The following is a 20669-nucleotide window of genomic DNA, read 5'->3' as shown; positions in this document are numbered from 1 at the left end:
TTCTGCAGTCTTGAACTTTTGAAATTGTCAGATTTACCCTGATTTTCTGGACTATCTTAAGTATGGTATCACTCAAATCCAATTCGTTGTTTGTGGTTGGTGGATGGATGACAAGTAGAAAGTATTGAAAATACACGCGTCATTCTTGCTTTGTTTGATTGCACTTCTACAAATATTTCAATAGATGGCACTGTAAACAAATACCGATTTCTAGAATTACTTTTTCCATATTTTTATTTGTGCAGATTGATTATTGTCATTAAATCATTTCTTCGTTCTATCTTAATATTATAATCTCTTAAACGTTTTTCTTTTTTCGTTATTGACAGGGTTGCATAAGTGTCAGTCAACGCAAGTGTTATCTTTATCTGTGCCAACTTGCCAAGTGTCAATAGTGTCATAATATCATTATGTTTATGTCAGGGAGGCCGCATGTTTTGCTGTATATTTTTGTTTACATTTAAACAAATTTACCTTATAAGGAAAGGAGTACTAGTATTATAGATATACGTTTTAGTAGTGTTTTATATTGCCATATAAATAATGGCTAAGCGATAGAGCTTTGGTAAACCTATCTTCTAATTAGTCCATTTGTTAATATGTGAATACTCAGTGTTTGGATGTAATTAGGAGGATAGCCCGTTAATTAAAAGAAATGACGGGATTCAGTGTGTCTGAACTCGTGGCGGGGCTGAAGTCCCGGCACTCGGAGACGAGACATAAAGCTATTCGCGAGCTGTTACACTTCGCGAAGACAGACTTGCGGGAGCTGTCCCCGGAGACGTTGGGGCAGGTGCTGGACGACTTCAACCAGCAGATTCATACGCTCACGTCCAGCTACGATAACAATGAGAAGAAAGCTGGAATACTCACCATTGGTATGTGTAGTTGTATAGGTTATATTTTAATTGGATCAATCAAAGAGCCCTATTTGTACAAACTAAAAGTGTTTTGTGTTCATTTAAGTCCGTACGGTAAAAAATGCACCGAATTTTGTACAATTTTTCGATCTGGCATACTATGTAATAGCTTTTTAACTGAAGTTTAGTAGGTCAATATATAATGAGAGGTCAATATGTATTAATGTATGCATGTATAATATAAATTCAAGCTAAATTAAAGCTAAAACCTTTAATAACTAACTGTATTGGATAGTTCTTTAGTTCCTCCTCCAAACATTTAAAATTAAATATAATAATGAAATAAAACTATGAAAACGGATTATATCGCGTATATTGAATTTATAATACATCCCGACGTTTCGAACTCTTTACAGCGTTCGTGGTCAACGGGTGACAGCCACGGGCAGGGTTAAATATAATAAATTTAACACCAAATTTAAGGCCGTGACGCCCGCCAGTCGTGACCGCTACTCACTTATGCTTATGGTAGTGCTTGAAAATCGAGACCTAGGCTCTCCGAAACATGTCGCGCGAGTGGCTAAAAATATGTGAGTAAACCATAAAATTAGCTTAAAATTAATAATGTTGTTTGCAGTATGTTTAATTGGAGGGGATACGGAAACAACAAAAACCAGGACCATTCGCTACACCCAATATTTAAGAAATGTCTTCCCTTCCACCGACATTGGCATTGTTGAGCTTGCAGCCAAAGCAATGGGGCGATTAGCTGCCACATTGGGTGTAAAGAGAGGAGAGTATGTTGAGCAGGAGATGAAGAGATGCTATGAATGGCTTTCAGAAGAAAGGAATGAGGGGAAAAGGCTATCTGCAGTCCTTATTCTAAAGGAACTGGCTATTGCTATGCCATCATGGTTCTACCAGCAAATTACTAAATTCTACAACCATATCATGATAGCCTTTAGAGATCCAAAAGATCAGATACGCGAAGCAGCAGCCAAAGCACTGAGAGCAGCTTTGGTGGTCACCGCTCAAAGGGAACTGCCAGAGCAGATAAATAAAGTTCAATGGTATTCTGAATGTTATGAAGAAGCTATGACATCTTTTACTGACCAGCCAATAAGAGAGAAAGGTCTAAACAGGGATGACCATGTGCATGGTGCATTATTAATTCTGAATGAACTCCTGAGATGTTCCAACTCTGCCTGGGAAAAGCAGTACACAGCCCTGATGCAGAAACTGGATGCCGAGCAGGACACATCTGATGAGATAATGTCTCTGAGCACTAAGATACAGACTTCATGGAATCCGCAACATTTTTCAGAGGAGAAACATCAAACTGTTATCTATGAGTCCAATATTTGTAAACAACTTATTACTGAAAAATATGAAAAGATTTGCTCAGGTAACTATTTATGTAATTTTATTCGTGTTATTTTGTCATCACCTGATTAATTTTTTTTACCTTTCTAAAGTGCCTTGCTTGCCTTCATTGAATATTTTATTAGGACATTATACATCACCAAAACTGCCAAAAGTTAAGTGATTACCACTTTTTCAAAATGATCATGATTTAAAATTCTTAGGCAGGGGGTGATGCAGATGTTACAAATTCCTGTTACTCAACTTCATAGATTTACCATTTGTTATATTTATTTTATCAGTATTTAATGTTGTTCTTTTTCTCTTACAGATGTTATGGCACAGCAAATATCTAGAGCTCACAATGTCCATCAAATGCTGTTGCTAATGATACCTCGATTGGCTGCATTTACCAGAGAAGTGTTTTCCAAAAGACATCTTAAATCCACCATCAACCACCTCATTACGTTTTTAAGAGGAAGAGAAAAAGAAAGGGCTATGGCGTTTACTACTTTAGGCCTCATTTGTGTAGCAGTTGAGACAGATATCCAGACATACTTAGGTAGGATTATTGAGATTATTAAACTAACTTTACCGCTGAAAGAGACTCCTAAGAAGCGAGTAGGGTCTGACACACCCTTGTTTAACTGTGTGACTCTATTAGGCTTTGCTATGAAGGAAAATGTGGCCAATGAAGTAAGAGAGCTGTTAGATCCCATGTGTGCCACAGGATTGAGTGCTCAGCTGACAACTTGCTTTAAAGAGCTAAGTCAAAATGTACCCTCATTAAAGAAAGATATTACTGAAAAACTTTTGAACATGCTGTCTTTAATTTTGAGAAAAAAACCTTACGCTCCAAATAGTTCAGAGCAGCAGATCGTACATTTATTATCTTCAGCATTGCTGGTTGAGCCCCATGACGCTAACAAACTAGTCTTAGCGTTACGCACCTTAGGCGCATTTGATTTCGAATGGCACAATACATTGATGAGTTTCATAAGAAGATGCACGGATCATTATCTACTAAGTGAGCAACACGACATCAGGATGGAAGCTGTAAAGACGGCCGCGAAACTTCTTATCAAAGCCATCGAGCGATGTTCAGTCACAAACTCGAGAACTCTCCATATGCTTATTGATGAGTCTTTAGGAAAACTTCTGGCTCTAGGTCGCTCAGATTTTGACCATGAAGTCCGATACAGGGTACTGGAAATATTCACAAATCCCGCGTTTGATACATATTTGGCTGTAGAAGAACACCTAAGTTGTCTCTTTGTGGCTATCAATGACTCCAATGTCGAGGTGAGCGAACTCGCGCTGTGCGTGGTTGGGAGACTCAGCAACATTAATCCGAGCTACACAACGCCCACGCTCCGTCAACTGTTTGTTCAGATATTGATGGAACTACAGTATTCAGAATCAGCAAGAAACAAGGAACAGTCATTGAGAATGGTCAACAATATAATTTCGCATGCACCACGAATTACGAGACAGTTCGTTGACACCATATTGAAAGTGCTCGTACCTAAACTTAGAGAAAAAGAGAGCAATCCTACAATGATTTCGTCTATTCTTAAAGCCATCGGAGATTTAGCGGAAGTGTACGGCGGTGGGCACGCCTTACACCAGTGGCTGCCAGAACTCATCTCCATTCAGCTTGAATTGCTATCAGATCCCAATCAACCAGAGAAGAGGAGTATCGCTCTGTGGTCATTTGGCCAAGTCATCAGTGCTACCGGCCACGTGGTCACACCTTACATGGAATACCCTCAACTGATGGACATGCTCTTAAGCTTTTTGAAATCGGAACAGCAGAGCAGGGACAGGCGCGAAACTATTCGAGTCCTAGGTCTTCTGGGCGCCTTAGATCCATATAAGCATAAGGTTCATCAGGGTTTGATAGATTTTCAAACAGTTTCGACTTTGATACCCGCCATCGATGAGTCAGTGACTGCTGATAACTTTGACTTGAACACAAATGAGATGTTGGTAAATATGTCGCCGATAGTGCTAGATGAGTTCTATCCAGCCGTTGTGTTGACATCCCTAATGCGAATCCTGAGAGACCCTTTACTGGCCCAGCACCACACAAGCGCTGTACACTCAGTAACCTTCATATTCCAGTCGCTTGGCATTAAATGTGTTCCATACATATCCCGCGTCACGCCGAGCCTCTTATACGTCATACGCACAACAGAGAGCGCTAACTTCCGTGAATTCCTCTTTACCCAGTTGGCGCAACTGATAACGGTCGTTAAAATACACATTCGGAACTACTTGGAAGAAATTTTCAATATTATCAGGGAGTATTGGACTCCAGACACTCCTCTGCAACCGACGCTGATAATGCTCGTCGAACACATAACAGTCGCCATCGGAACAGAGTTCAAAGTCTACTTGCGGAAAATATTGCCAAATATTCTGCGTATCCTCAGATACGACAGGAGCAAAGACAAGTTCCTGACTGAAAAACTGCTTTTAACTATTCAAAAGTTCGAGAATAATCTGGATGATGTGCTTTTGTCGATAGTACCAGCAATTACTGCTTTGTTTGATGGCAGGAACATTCCGCAATCTGTTTCGAAGCTAGCAATGGAGACAATTGAGCATCTATCCATGTACTTGTACTTCAAGCCTTATTCTGCGACAATAATTCAAGCATTAGCTCGCGTTTTGGACACCAACCCGCCGTTGAGACAAACGGCTATGAACACACTGTGCGCTCTCATCATTCAGCTCGGGCGGGAGTATGTCGACTACATACCTTCGATGGAAAGGCTCATGATGAAGCACAGAATTCAATGTCCACAGTACATCGTGTTGATTACGCGATTGCAAGAGGTTTCTACTCTGGCCTGCGATGATGATTACATGGATGAGACTCGTATGCGCCTTAGGAAGAAAGATGTAAGATTAACCTTTTTTTTTTCGAAAATTGTTTTAATGCACAAACGTTTTTACTGTTTAACATGACGTAGCTACATTCTGCAGGTGGTAGCTACGAACGAGATGCAGACGATGCAGAAGCTGTCAGTTAACCTGTACGAGCTGCGGAAGAGTTGGGCAGTCAGCAGCCTCATCACTAAGGAGGACTGGTTGGAGTGGCTGCGGGATCTGAGCGTCACCTTCCTTAACGAGTCCAACAGCCCCGCCATCAGGTAAGAGCAACTATACAGTACTAGCTTTTGCCCGCGACTTTGTCTGCGTGAAATTAGTAATTTGGGTACCTTAATTTTTAAACAAATCTGTTATTAAATTCATCCTTTATTTCACCCCCAAATTGTTTCACTCCATAAATTTCCACCCCATTTTTTACACCCTAAGGGGTGATTTAAGGGATAAAAAATATTCTTTATCCTTCCCACAGCTCAAACTATCCCAATACCAAGTTTCATCTAAATCCGTTCAGCGGTTATTGATTCCCCATACAAATTTCCACCCCCTTGAGGGGTGAGTTCTGGGATAAAAAGTACGTATCCTATGTCCTTCCCCAGGAATATATGTATACTAACTATCTGTATACCAAATTTCAAATAAATCGGTTCAGCGGTTTAAGCGTGAAGAAGTAACAGACAGACAGACACACTTTCGCATTTATAATATTAGTATGGATTTGGGCTCACTAATCTTGTTCCGTCGTAATTATGTGCTTTTTCCTCCCACTCGTTTTAAAGTGTTACAGGGGTTTGGATAACTGAACCTGCTTATAATATTTCTTACTAAAGAGCACTTCATAATTATTTCAATCTACTTCTTAAAGGGAATCATCTTTCGTAATTATATAATTTTATGTCCATAATGTCTACTAATGTATGTCATTTCAGGGCATGCTCCATCCTCGCCCAAAACTACCCTCAACTCGCGTACGACCTGTTCAACGCGGCGTTCGTGTCGTGCTGGACGGAGCTGGGCGAGCAGTCCCGGCGCTCGCTGTCCAACGCGTTGGAGAGCGCGCTGGCCGTGCCGGACGCGCCGGATGTGGCGCTCGCTGTGCTCACGTTGGCGGAGTTTATGGAGCATTGCAAGAAGGGAGAACTGCCGATATCGATTAGATTGTTAGGAGATACGGCGATCAATTGCAAAGCTTACGCGAAAGCGTTATATTACAAGGTAAGTTAGATAGCCTGTAGAAATAATGTGAATAGAAATGATACAGAAATTTTAGTGACAATACCAAACATAACATTGCAGGAAGAAGAGTATCGCAACAATCCGTCTACTCAAGTGGTTGAAGCCCTCATACACATCAACAACAAGTTACAACAGAAAGAAGCGGCCAACGGTTTGCTAGAAAAAGTTATCATGCAAAAGAAGGATGGCGACTGCTCTCTAAACGTACATGTCCGCTGGTACGAGAAGCTTCACAACTGGGACCAGGCTTTGGATCTCTATAATAAGAAGTTAGAAGTCGAACCACAGGATGACGAGTCGAAACTAGGCCTTATGAGGTGTTTGGAAGCGATGGGAGAGTGGCGCAAACTGTACAACATCACATCCGATCAATGGGACACCTTATCTGATGAAGTCCGAAAGAAATCAGCTAAAATCGCAGCGGCAGCTTCCTGGGGCCTTCAAGAATGGGATGTCATGAAGAAAAATGTTGATTGTATACCGGAGGACACTCAAGAAGGCGCTTTCTACAGAGCTATATTAGCCATCCATGAGAGCCAATGGCCCGAGTCTAGGCATTACATCGACTTGGCCAGGAGTCTGCTTGATACGGAGCTAACGGCAGTAGTTACCGAAAGTTATCAGAGAGCTTATGGAGCGCTAGTCAACGCGCAGCTGCTGACAGAACTCGAAGAAGTCGTCACCTACAAACTGGTAGAAGAACGGAGAAGCACTATCCGTAAAACATGGTGGTCGCGCCTGCAAGGCGGTCAGAGACTGGTTGAAGACTGGAGGAAATTGCTGCAGATAAGGAGTCTTGTCCTAAGTCCACGCGAAGATTTCCAAACTTGGCTGAAGTTTGCATCTCTTTGCCGGAAAACAGGGGCCCTAAGTCAGGCTCATAAAATTGTTTTATCTATAATTGGAAGCGACCCCATTAACAACCCAGATGTTCTATTGCACATGCAGGATCCTAGGATAGTTCTCGCTTACAGTAAGAATCTCTGGGAAGCCGGCAATAAGAGATACGCCTACGATATTCTACAGAGGTTTTTGGATAATTCTGAACCCGATAATGAAGAGCAATGTCGTCTGCTCGCGCGCTGCCATCTCAAACTTGGGTCTTGGTGCGAATCCCTTCAAGAGATCAACGAGCTATCCATCCCAGAGATTCTCAGGAACTATTCCGCTGCTACTATTCTAGCCCCCGAATGGTATAAAGGCTGCCACGCCTGGGCATGTATGAACTTTGAGACTGTCTTGTTTTACAAACAACAGGATAATATCTCCGAAAGCAGCGTAGCTGGAGGTTCCAGTGAGAAGAAAGTATCTAGAGCAGACTTCATAAACACACACACGATACCTGCTATCGAAGGGTTCTTCAAGTCCATCAGCATATCCAACGGGAGCTCTCTTCAAGACACTCTAAGACTGCTAACCCTATGGTTCGATCACGGGCACAACCCTACAGTTTACGACGCTTTATTCGAAGGCATACGGCAGATCGACATAAACATATGGCTGCAAGTTATACCACAGTTGATCGCCAGGATAGACTCGCCAAGAAGTTTGGTGGCAAAGCTAGTCCATATACTGCTGATAGATATAAGTAAACTGCATCCTCAAGCTTTGGTGTATCCGTTGACAGTAGCGACAAAGTCTTCGTTCGTGACGCGTAAGAACGCGGCACATTACATCCTGAAGACGATGTGCGTGCACTCGCAGAACCTGGTAAATGAAGCCGCAATCATATCCGAGGAGCTGATCAAGGTGGCCATATTGTGGCACGATCAAGTGTTTATTGCGTTGGATGAAGCGTCAAGGTGGGTGTCTTTTATCCATTTTATTAGTTCACTATGATTTGGTATAAAGGAAAGCGGGCCTCTTAGGCTGGATTCAGATTCACGTCAAAAAAAAGTTAAAACTGCACAGCTGTTGTGTATAAAACACCTCTCGTTGCTCCGCGGATAAATTTGTACCAGTCTCCAAGCCACTTATTATTTCTGTAAACTGAGCCTTATTTTACATATTTCACATCATATTTCATATTTTTTTGTCATATTTCACATTTAAAAAAGCGCTGTTTTTTGAAGGACATAAGCCTATTTTTGTCTGCAGGCTATATTTCAGCGAGAAGGACTACAAAGGCATGGCGCGCACACTAGAGCGTATGCACGCCATGCTAGCACGACCCCCGCAATCCCTGAAGGAGGTTTCGTTCCTACAGATGTACGGGCGCGACCTGGACGCGGCGCAGCGGTGGGGCGAGATGTACAAGGTACTGTGTTGTAGGCTGTATACTCGGGGCTATGCCAAGCTAGCGTGGCCGTGGTCACTGAAGGAGGTGGCGCTCCTGCAGATGTACGGACGCGGGCTGTACAGTCAGAAGTTATTTTCGGCATGGTGTTCAAAATGACAGTACATACCTCTTTCGTGCCCTCGTACCTACTTCTGCTGCTGATTGTACTGTAAATTTTCTGTAAAAATGTTAACTGTTTATAACATATTTCCTTTTCCTGTCGATGTCATTGTCCTGATAGACGGGCGAATGAGGCTTAGTAGACTTGGTCTCTTGAATAGATAGGTAGCGCCTGTCGTAAATTAACACCCTCGTTTCCAATATTTCACTTACCCCCCTCGTTGTACAATGTACTATGGTTTGTAATACTATGAGCAATAAATATGTTTGAGTTTTGAGTTTGATTTATGTTGCTTCAGTATTGGAGTAATGACACGGTTTTGATTTGCACTATTGACAATGTAATTATTGGAATGACAGAAAGAATGACGCTTATAATGAAGTTATTAAACAAGACTTGTCATTTGTTACTAATCATGTAAGCAGTTGCGCAGCCAAATAACACTAGACTAGACCCTACTCATAGTGTTGTGTTCCTGCCGGTGAGTAAGGTTGCCAGAGCTCAACGAGGGTGTGGGTGAGGGTCGGCAATGCGCATGTAACACCTCTGGAGTTGCAGGCGTCCATAGGCTACGGTGACCGCTTACCATCAGGCGGGCCGTATGCTTGTTTGCCACCGACGTAGTATAAAAAAAGTATTGTAAAGCTCTGTTTTCCTAGGCCGTCATATAGCGGGCCTTTCCATACAAAATAATACGGCTAAATATGGATGTAGGTAGTGGTTATTTTGTATGGAGACGGCCGCTATATGACGGCACCGCTATTCTAGGAAACCAGAGCGCTATACAGTAGGAATAGTAGGTATTAGCAGCAAAGTAAATGTAAAGGCAAAGGCATAGTTACTTCATTTATTAGGAAATTACATATTATTATTAGATGAGATAATTTTCTGTGTTAAGAGGTATTGAAAATTAAGATTTTTTATTATGACATTACCAACAAATACACAAAAAGCGCCTACAAAAAATGAGTAATTACATGAAGTATTGTTTTTTTTAAATAAGGAAACCTTAAGACTGAAAAGCAATGCATGATGCCAAGTACTTATGTAACTAAAATTGCTTTTCAGTCTTAAGGTTTCCTTATTTAAAAAAAACAATACTTCATGTAATTACTCATTTTTTGTCGGTGTTGCCTGTAAATTTACTAATCCACAAGCTATTATTAGTATTTGATCCATATACCCTATATACTTGGAGTTGACTTCGGACAACATTCCAAACTGTCTCAAACGCTTTGTCATCCTCTCAAGATGTACTCTTAAAATGTTTATAGCTTTTGCTTGAGCAACTTGTTCTTGTGCAGGTTCGGTGCTAGAGTTAATACCAGGATGGTTTGGGCGAAGGAGCCTCACACCTTTTGTCATCAAATGACTTTCAACACCTACAAAACTCTTTTTCTGCCATCATGTCTGTTAAATTGCTCCTCTCTAAAATATCTTTGTCAGAAATCCCACCACCATAACCTTGGGAGACAAAAGCTACAAACCCATTAGGTGTACATCCAATCAAATATTTTAATGTGTTACCATATTTGTCTTCTGACCAGGTTTGTGCTTGGCACAGTGGGTCTTTAGATGTTTTAATTTCTATCTCAAGGCTATGTAATATGCACTGCACATTGGGATATCTTACTTTAAACTCATGTGGCAGTTGTGCTTCTATTTGATCCGGTGCAGGTAGATAGATTAGGTTTTGGAAGAAGTTTGCAAGACATTCTATCCCTTTTACAAACATGTTGGTTATTTCACATGAAGGTATCTCAAACTGGTCACTGATTTCTCTCAAGGATCCATTTTGCTTTATCTTAGAAAGTCTTATTATGAGAGTGAATTCTGATAGTTTATTGCGGTTTTGCTCACATATATGTGTAAGCACCCACCAGAATTTCTTTGGAATGCCTAAATATTCTTTTGGATTCTTACAAATCAGGTTCACAAAGTATTGCCGTTGCTGTAAACTGTTCTCAGTGAGACTATTTGCAGATTCCAACTGTGTTGTTGCATCACATAAAGATGGTATTTCAGATGTATCAGTTTCCGTTGATTGTGATGTCATTAGCATATAGCTATTGTAGTTTGTACTTTTATCTGCAGTTGTGTATTGAACAGTTTGAACACCCACAGAATAAGATTCAACTTTTGGAGTTGTGGAATAACATTTCCTCTTGGATGCTGATGCAACATTTTCCTTGCTTACAAGTAGTTTCTCGAACTCTGAAGGCTCCTCAGTGTCCTGCAAAATAATTGTGATAAAAAGAATATGAAACTGCGCAGCTGCGTTTTAATCTGTTTATTGCATTATTCTGAATGCAATATCTATCAAACAATTCAAATTTGAACCATTCAGTGGATAGGTCTAGATTTATTTATTTAAGGTGGGTGTATTTAAGTATATCTGGAGCAGTCTGTTTGTAATGCTCAAGCACGTAGTATTATATTATTTTTGGCTCAAGCTATTTTAAAATAATAAAAACATCGATACACAATAAATAGCGCATCGCTGAAGTACTTCTACTAGTAGTACTATCCATTACTGATAGTACTATTATCTTTTTATACCACGTCGATGGCAAACGGTGTTACATGCGCGTTGCCGACCCTAATCGCCGATCTTTTCTTGCAGGAATCCAACGACGACCGCCACCTCAATGAGGCATGGGACCTGTACTACCATGTGTTCCGCCGCATCACAGCGCAGTTCCGCTCCCTCGCCTCGCTCGAGTTGCAATACGTCAGTCGGAAACTGCACTCGTGTCGGGACTTCGAGCTGGCTGTACCCGGCTCGTACGTGCCCAATGAGAAGATTATCAGGATCTCGCATATACATAGTCATTTGCAAGTAAGTTATGTGTGATATTGGCTTAAATTGTTTGTATTTAATTGCCGGTACTAAAACAAAAGAATTCGTGTTTCAGGATTTTTAACGTACTATGGGTAGAGGTACCACTTTCAGACTGTAGTTGATACACTAGCGCCGTCTAGCAAAAACAGATATAACTCCGTAATAGATGGATACAGTCTGAGGAAAAAACGTGCCTCAAAAATCAAGAAAATTTTATTCTCGATCAAGCGCCACTACCTTTGGCCTACTCTCGTATAGATGGGGTTGACGGTTTCTTTTGTTATTTAACAATTTTAACGCATATCAGTGAAAGAACATGTGTCAAAATAATATAAAAATAATTAATGCAAATATTGCAATTTTTTTTTTATCCATATATAAATACACTTTTTGTTATTTTTATTTTTAGGGTTAATGTGAATTACTGTGAAATAGGGTGAATTACTGTGGCTACAAAATTTACTATGACAGTACCGCTCTATCCTATTATATCTTCTTTGCGTCTAGTTATTAAGGCATGGTAATCTGGATAAATCTGGGAAAAGAGCGTATTCCCATCTTAAAGGCCGGCAACGCACTTACAACCCCTCTGGTGTTGCGGGTGTCCATGGGCGGCGGTAATCGCTTACCATCAGGTGATCCGTATGCTCGTTTGCCTCCTATTTAATAAAAAAAAAATAAAAAAAATTGAACCTTGTTACCCAGGTAATAAAGTCGAAGCAGCGCCCCCGCCGCCTCACCATCGAAGGATCCGACGGCAAGCAATACATGTTCCTACTGAAGGGCCACGAGGACTTACGGCAAGACGAGCGCGTCATGCAACTGTTCGGGCTCGTCAATGCTTTACTACAAGCAGATACCAACACGTATCGACACGACCTCGCCATACAGGTACCATTTCGTCGCTATACTTACTCAACCTCATATCTGCAACAATCATTTGATGGAAATGTCGCTTTTCTTTCATTCGGAATACGGATGTTTTTGTAATTAAATGAGTGTTGCAGATACGAGGTTGAGTAAGTATAGCGGTGATTTGCAACAAAGTAATGTCACCTCGGTTTAAAGATAAACCCTGTCACCGTGTGACATAGCTGTTTTCTAAGCCGTACTTTATGTGTATCCTGATTTGTAAGGGACATCAACTATACCAAGGTCAATTTAAATGACTGGAAATCAAGAGTTGTTTTAGCTGCGATTAGCTTGCACTGTGGTCGAAATAGGAACGTAGACGATTTGGGACAAATTTCATCAGTATTTTAATGTTTTTTGTGCAGAGATACGCCGTGGTACCGTTGTCACCCAACTCCGGGCTGATCGGTTGGGTACCACAATGCGATACCCTGTACAACCTCATCATCGACTACAGGGATAAGAAAAACGTCAAGATGGGCCTGAACACCGAGCAGCAGATTATGCTTAGGATGGCGTCGGACTTCCCCAAGCTCATGTTGATGCAAAAGGTGATTTGTTATAGCACCTACCATAAACCCGCATAAGTCCCGTCGTTGTGAATAATAACGAGTAAAAATCCTATAACGAGTAAAAGGCCTTAGCCAAAGATTACAATGAATCGTTTGTCGACAAAACACCAATCTATTCCGAATTGGATTACAGCTTCAGCTGACAGGACATTTTTATGATGGGATTGATAGTTTTCATAAGTCCGTTTTATGAAAACGAAGGAATTTACAATTTTGTAGTTCAGGATTAGATTTTGTCTTTGAACCCTTGTTTCTCTTTATTCTAAACCTACTTTACCGTATAAAGCTGTAATTATTTTCTACGAAAAATCCTAACTTGAAACTTGTTCCAGGTGGAAGTGTTTGAGCACACTCTCTCCCAAACGCCAGGCAACGACCTGGCGCGCCTGCCGTGGCTGAAGAGCCCCTCCGCCGAGGCGTGGTTCGAGCGCCGCACCAGCTACACGCGCTCGCTCGCCGTCATGAGCATGGTTAGCATATATTACCATCCTCAACAAACTTCACTAATCATTCGTAAGCCTTCCGACTTCTATGTCTCAGCCAGGGACCGGCCGGTATCCCTTATCGGGGTTTTATAAGGGTATTGCATAAGGCTTAACTCACCATACACTTTGCCAGACGAAACCCTTTGTTTTGGTTTTAAAAACCCTTATATAAAGCTACCACATTTGAGTAATCGGTAGCCCAAATACCCTTACAAAACCCTTATCATCCGCTCATCAACACCTTGCATATTGCTTATAAGGGTTAGCCTTATAAAGGGCTTCCCTTTTAGCATATAAGCGTGCTAATTTAAGTCATCTACCTTGTTCATAAAGCACACATTACTTCGAATTCGAGCGATCGTCGGCGGCGACGGCGGCGTTCTTTGACTAGGCACGTATTTTCTTTCCTTTTCATACACTACCGTAGATATATACTAATCCTGTCTCTTTCACGCAAAGGGAAACCTTTATAAAAAGCGCTTAAAGATAAGGGTAACCCTTATTAAGAGCTAGCCTTATTTTTGGTTAGCTTTTCGGTAAGGGTTAGTCAAAGGTAAGGGTATGAATGGGCTTGCAGTTCAAAAGGGAAAGTCTTTCAATGTGTTAGCCGTGTTTAAGTGGCGCCCATTGAAAGGGTTTTATCGCGGAAAGGGTTGTCCGGTCCCTGGTCTCAGCCCTGAGAAACTTTTTAAAGCAAAATCGCACGACGCTGACAGCATTGACCGCTGAATTGAGCTGATCGATGGCTTGAAGGAGATAAGGGATTTGCGACTGCAGCCGACAATACCTAAAGCTGCAATGCAAATAGTTAAACTCCGTTTGAAGAATACGAAAGGTTTGCGATTTTAGCCAATGATTTGTTTGTTACTATTATTATTTTGTTCTCAGGTGGGCTACATCCTCGGGCTCGGAGATCGACATCCGTCCAACATCATGCTGCACCGAGTCACAGGCAAAGTTTTGCACATAGACTTTGGCGACTGCTTCGAGGTCACGCAGACGAGAGACAAGTTCCCGGAGAAGATCCCCTTTCGGCTCACGAGGATGCTTATCAATGCGATGGAGGTAAGGAAGTACTCATATGGACATTGATGGAGTAAACTAATTTATTCAATGCCCAGATAAAAATCTACAACGCAGGTTTCGTCCAAAATGCACAAAGAGCATAACTATTTTGCAATTTTTTTGTGTAATTTACGTGCAGAAAGACAATAAAATTGACTGACAGGTTGACCCCTTCTGAGATTTGCGAATTTTAGGTAAATATCTCCGTCGCGCTGACGGGAACGTCTCCTAAAATTAGTGCGATAAAGACAACTGCAGCTTAGGCGAAAAATCCTGCGTAAACATCGTAAATATCTCAGAAATCGAGGTTTCGTTCTCGACATTTTCCTCCTCCAAAACTTAACCAATCGTAACGAAATTTTGGGAACGGAATGAGAAAGAAATTATCTGTGTCTGACCGTATTGATTTTTGCGTTTATTGTTGTCGATTTTGTATGCTAGGCGTCTGTTTACGCTATTTGAAGTAACCTAGTTCTTATACAAACAAGAATAAATAAAAAAAAAAGTACAGATATATGTATATATACTGGTAATATTGAACTCATATAAAAAAAATACTTAGGGCTTTGGCCAGAGAGGAAAATGTCGAGAACGTTTCTATGGAAAAATGACCACTAATGTATCCTCTTGAATATAACGCGTAAACGTGCGCGTCAGTTGACGTCTGTGGCAGTCAAAGGGTTAAAATTCATTTATTAAATTTAATAGAAATCGTGTTTGTAATACAAACATTTGGTTTTCCCAGGTAACCGGCATCGAAGGCACCTACCGCTTCACCTGCGAGGCCGTGATGCACGTGCTGCACAAGCACCGCGACAGCGTGATGGCCGTGCTCGAGGCCTTCGTCTACGACCCGCTGCTCAACTGGCGCCTCGTCGACAACGACCGACACTCCCTCACCGAGTCTACCTTCTCATCCGACATAGACTCCTCTCTTTCACTCCCGAGCAGATCTAGAAACCATCTACACTACGAATCTGTTGAAATACCGCCAGAAGCTAACCTCAACAAGCGTGCGCTATCTATACTGAACAGGATCAGAGACAAATTGACAGGTCGGGACTTCCCACAGATAGAGGCGGTGGTGAGCGTTCCGAAACAGGTAGATCTACTCATTAAATTAGCCACGAATAATGAGAATCTATGCCAGTGTTATTTGGGCTGGTGTCCATTCTGGTAGTTTTTAAAATTTGTTAATAACAGTTGTCTTGTGTCAAGTGTAATTGTTATAGGAGTGAACAAGCCAGTTTGTAGCATAAAATGCAATATGGCGGCTTGTGGATAACTACCGATAATTCTTCACCGAATGCTCCTTCTAATCCGATATAGACTTTTCTCTTTCCCTCCCGAGCGGATCTAGAAATCATCTCCACTTATGAATCCGTAGAAATATTACCAGAAACTAACCTAAACAATCGCGCGCTATAATCTATACTCAATAATGAGAATCTATGCCAGTTCTATTTTGATCTGGTGTCCCTCTACTGGTAGTTTTTGAAATTTGTAAATAATGGTTATCTTGAAAGCATGCTATTTTGTATAAATATAGTAAAGCATCGATGAGGTAACAAAAAAATCTGGTAACCAAATTTTCACATTATGGAAGTTATTTAATAGAGAAGGATTCACTGTAAGTAACTGGTTGTTTGTTTAGATCACTAAATATGAGATGAACAGCATTTGTCAGATTTAAATATTAAGATTACTAATTCAATGTTCTTTTCTGTATTGTAAATTGCTTTAATTTCGTCATAAATATTATACCTGTTTTATTATATATGAGACACCTGTTACTGCCGTGTTAAGTAAGACTGATAACATATTATTTTATTTAAATTAGTAATTATCAAAATCCATAATTGATTAATTGCATATACAATGGTACGAATAGTTTTATTGAATTTACTATCGTTATAATTGGCGAAACAGGTAATTCTTCAAGAGATATGTTATGTTAATAAGCCAGCTATAGCTTTCCTATACAACTTCTTCTTTGCCATGGTCGTTATTTGGGGTCGGCCCAGCTTTCCTATACAACTAAAGTATTGTATTGAAATATGCTGATTCCACGTGGGGGGCTAACAAGGATTCATTATTAATATTATTATTTATTTATTTATTATCATTATGACGACCGGTCTGGCCTAGTGGGTAGTGACCCTGCCTGTGAAGCCGATGGTCCTGTGTTCGAATCCCGGTAAGGGCATTTATTTGTGTGATGAGCACAGATATTTGTTCCTGAGTCATGGGTGTTTTCTATGTATTTAAGTATTTATATATTATACATATATATCGTTGTCTGAGTACCCATAACATAAGCCTCCTTGGGCTTACCGTGGGACTTAGTCAATCTGTGTAAGAATGTCCTATAATAATTATTTATTTTATTATACTATCGAGGCACATCTATCGACACCCCATACCTTAAAATGTTTTTCTATTTGAAAAACATTACACACTTTTACTTTTACACCAGTCCAGTAAATATGATTACGGAAATAGGACCGTGCCGGTATTGTTATGATTGCAGTATTTTATGATCACTTTTCCTTCCATTGTATACTGGTAATGGCTTATTGTGAGACTTGATGTATCGATCTTTTATTTCAACTACAGTGTTATGTTTTCGTTGAGTCATCGCTGGGGATTCCCCCAGGTTAGGGAAAAGCGTTTTTTTAAATTTTAATTTATTACTGGCCACATTGATGAGCTCTGTAGTTTTGTTTAAGTTAAGCAATTATCACACTGATGCGGTATTATAATGCGGTGCCACTGTGATAACCGCCGTATACACGGTGTATCACGACCCACTGAAAACCTAAAAACAGTTTGTTCAGAATCGATAGGAGAATCGATTGCGCTATATTTTAATGGGTGGTATTATTTTTTTTACATGCTTAGTCTACAAGTTTGTAATGCAAATGCAACAATATCAATAACTAGCATTTGATACGTTATTTGTCAATAAGCCTGGCCATTGGTAAACCTTATCTCGTTGCAGTAAGGTATGAAAATGGTCAGTTAACAGTGTTTGCGATGGTAACTAGCAATTGTTTGACGTCACTAAAACGACGAAGTATCTTGTGTAGAATCACCAGTCGAATAGAATTGTTAAGAAAACTTAACAACGAATATTTTTTTAAATATTTATCGGATTAAAGAATAAATACTCAAGATGAGTTAAAAAAAAAACTGTTGGGGTGTCTCAGGTTTTCAGTGGCTCGAGTAACACAGTGTATAGTTGTAATTTTATCAACAATGTGCTAACGCCTTGATGAGATGATAACGGTTGGAATCAAAGAATTATTGGATATTACCTAGTCGAAAAGAAAGGAAATGCATTGTTGTTTATACTTTTATTATTAGATATGTATAAGATTTATTTAATGTACAAAATTGTAATACGAAATATGACAAAGTCTTTTATCTTTGTTTTAATATTTAAAGTTTTTATTGAAGACAATCAGCTGCACAGAGATCTGACCGTAATCCGTATGTACATAGAAGTTTGTTTGCAGGTTTGGCCTGATATCTTTAATTGAATGTACTCAAAGTCCCACTCTTTTAAGCCGCCCATAGACCCATGGACTGTAATAAAGTTGATTGTCTATGGAGGCCTAAATCCGGATGCCCACTGTTGCTCAATTGCACACGGGCAGTTAGCGATCCCGATCCTTTAATAAAAGTTAGCGTTAGCTGCGCATTCATCTTATTTGGACGCTCCTTATAGTCACGTCCGCGCGTAGCGTGTGCGCCGCAGTGGGCCTCCAGCTTTAACTAATCGACGACATCGTCACTCACACCCTACCACTACCACTAACACTAGTCTACGTGATTACATTGTCTTTTTGGAAGTTGACAAACGAAAGCGGTAGTAGTTTTGACAACTTGGTGGATAAAACTTTATCCATGGTCGGCTTGCTAAGATAAACGTCAGTATCACCGTCCGTCGAGACGAACTCGCTGAGCGACTGCCTGCAGAAGCCGCAAGGGGCCGTGAAGTTCTGTTGGTGAGCAACCACAGCCACCATCTTGAAATTCGTGTAGCCATCTGCAACTGCTTTGGGTAGGGCTGCCCGCTCCGCGCATATCGTCGGAGCTAGGGCTGCGTTCTCGACGTTGCATCCCGTGTAGACCTTGGAGTCTTTCTCGGTGAGAATGGCGGCGCCCACGGCGAAGTTGGAGTATGGACAGTAGGCCTTTTTTCGGATTTCTACGGCATCCTTTATTAAACTCTGTACGGTTTCACCTGAAACAGAATATTTTTCATTATGATTCAAGCTCGACAATATAGGTACAAGCGACCATAGACTATGCATATGCAAAAACTCCGAAGGTAGGTATTTTTATTGCAGCGTATTTAGGTTTTATACTAAGTCGTTCTTGACCTTGTGGGCTCGTCAGCACCCTAAACGAAAATTAGTGGTTTTACCTAAAGGTCCTAAAGATACATTTAAAAAACGAATGTAGGATTTTTTAGGTAAAGATGCTGGATTTATCTAAGATATTGGGCTCTGGGTCACTTATCAAAACATTCATTCATAAATCGATTACCATGATTATAAAAATTATTTGGCGGTTTTAAAACAATAAAAAAAATAAGTATAGCTACATCCACCCGGAAAAATAAAAATCTAATTCTCAATATGGAACTAAGTGCGTCAAAACTCATACAGCGTGCAACCAATGTTAAGGGGCCCACTGACTATCAGCCCGCCGCGCCGGACGATATTGGCCTGTCAGTTGTTCGGAACTGTCAAATTTTTGTTCTGAGGCCTATATCGTCCGGCGTATTGATAGTTAGTGGGCCCCTTTACGGTTCCATTTTGCTTAGGACAACAGCAGCAACTCAGTACCCTGTAGGCCTTGTTGAAACGAGGTAAGATCTACCCATATATCAATAGGTATATACGTTACGCAAAGCAGGTAGCCGATAATTGTCCTGCTATTATCTCTATTAGGTTTGTTGCGTCAACGTTTCTCGATTGTTATGCATAATAATTAACTTTCGCAAGGTCACTAATACCGTTCGTAGTTCGTAATCAATAATCCGACTGATAATGGTGTGTTGTCATTATTTCCTGCTGTTACTCGGCCCGTGCTCATTGAAACAACACAGTCGATGGACAGAAGGGTCGCCCGTGGATCGTAAAGATTTTCTGATAAACAATCGTATGTGTTGTAGTTTGGTTATGGTGTTAAATTATACGAAGGGGAACTTTGGGTGTTAATAAACCGTCTACATAAAAAAACAAAGTTTTACAATAGAACATCCTTAGACCGGGCCCGGCCCGGGCCGAGGCGTCCGACATGTCATTTTCTATAATATATGACGGCTGACCGGTGATCGGCGGTGCTTTCCATAGAAAACGAAGCGCCGGAAGTTCCGGCCCGGTCTAACGTGAGTTATTCTTAAGTTTGCAATTTGAAATGAGTAAAATAGAAAACTCGTGGCAAAATTTACGGTTTTTCAGAATAGGTATATCTTAACTTGAAAGTCTTGAGGCTGTACTTATATTGTACGTCCCAAGAGGATATGACAGTGCGGCAAAATATGTGTAACAAAAACAAGTGAAAAACGAAAATTGTAATTTCCTTTGTTAATGATTTACGATTTATACTGTTTAATAATCGAAACGAATTCAATCACAGATTTTGTTATTGATGTTACAAACTGATCGTTTGTTTATTTGCGAAACTAGCAGCTGTTCTGTTTTGCTAACAAATTATTTATAGTGTCATACAGAAATTGGGCCACTAGGGATGAGCGAAAATAGCTCATCTGTGCCAGTTTATAAAATTGTAGCAATTAAATGAAATTATTAAATTGCCATTTACTAACAGTCTTATCGATATGTAAGGGAAATAAACTCGGTTTATGTAAAAAGTGACTACTTACTCAAAGAGTTGAATTCTACGATTTCAAAGTTGTCCATGTGAGCGAGTTTCGGATGCTATAGGAGAGGAGATCGCGTGCGGAGCGCTCGGCGGTCGACGACCAACTGACTGAACCATCTGAACTAATCTAACTTGACGCTATT

The 20669-nt window shown here is 40.5% G+C and overlaps 3 protein-coding genes across 3 annotated transcripts in view; 1 reads left to right on the top strand and 2 right to left on the bottom strand.

Annotated features, from left to right (window-relative positions):
* Nucleotides 1-20669, bottom strand: part of LOC134746518 (serine/threonine-protein kinase mTOR-like) — an 83707-nt gene that overhangs the window by 39254 nt on the left and 23784 nt on the right. The window lies entirely within an intron of this gene.
* Nucleotides 434-18079, top strand: LOC134746459 (serine/threonine-protein kinase mTor-like). The gene is made up of 13 exons (XM_063680847.1): nt 434-878; nt 1498-2265; nt 2554-5129; nt 5214-5380; nt 6047-6332; nt 6414-8155; nt 8451-8610; nt 11376-11591; nt 12300-12485; nt 12872-13057; nt 13411-13548; nt 14452-14628; nt 15374-18079. Exons 1-13 carry the CDS (start codon nt 656-658, stop codon nt 15806-15808), a joined length of 7260 nt encoding a protein of 2419 aa, XP_063536917.1. The 5' UTR covers nt 434-655; the 3' UTR covers nt 15809-18079.
* LOC134746515 (cytidine deaminase-like) lies at nt 18112-20640 on the bottom strand. Its single transcript, XM_063680928.1, has 2 exons — nt 20528-20640; nt 18112-18877 (listed from the first exon to the last, which is right to left on the bottom strand). Exons 1-2 carry the CDS (start codon nt 20562-20564, stop codon nt 18456-18458), a joined length of 459 nt encoding a protein of 152 aa, XP_063536998.1. The 5' UTR covers nt 20565-20640; the 3' UTR covers nt 18112-18455.

Source organism: Cydia strobilella, chromosome 13 (assembly GCF_947568885.1).
Source record: "Cydia strobilella chromosome 13, ilCydStro3.1, whole genome shotgun sequence".
NCBI classification, from domain to species: domain Eukaryota; kingdom Metazoa; phylum Arthropoda; class Insecta; order Lepidoptera; family Tortricidae; genus Cydia; species Cydia strobilella.
Note: the sequence above shows the minus strand (reverse complement) of the source record. Positions and strands in the feature narration are given on the sequence as shown.

Excerpts from the sequence above, each read along its gene's own strand:
- LOC134746515 (XM_063680928.1), bottom strand. The coding sequence starts at position 20,564 with ATGGACAACTTTGAAATCGTAGAATTCAACTCTTTGA. Across the intron at positions 18,878-20,527 it reads CGTAGAATTCAACTCTTTGA|GTGAAACCGTACAGAGTTTA; the intron begins GTAAGTAGTCAC and ends ATTCTGTTTCAG.
- LOC134746459 (XM_063680847.1), top strand. The coding sequence starts at position 656 with ATGACGGGATTCAGTGTGTCTGAACTCGTGGCGGGGCTGAAGTCCCGG. Across the intron at positions 8,611-11,375 it reads GGTGGGGCGAGATGTACAAG|GAATCCAACGACGACCGCCA; the intron begins GTACTGTGTTGT and ends CTTTTCTTGCAG. Across the intron at positions 11,592-12,299 it reads ATATACATAGTCATTTGCAA|GTAATAAAGTCGAAGCAGCG; the intron begins GTAAGTTATGTG and ends CTTGTTACCCAG.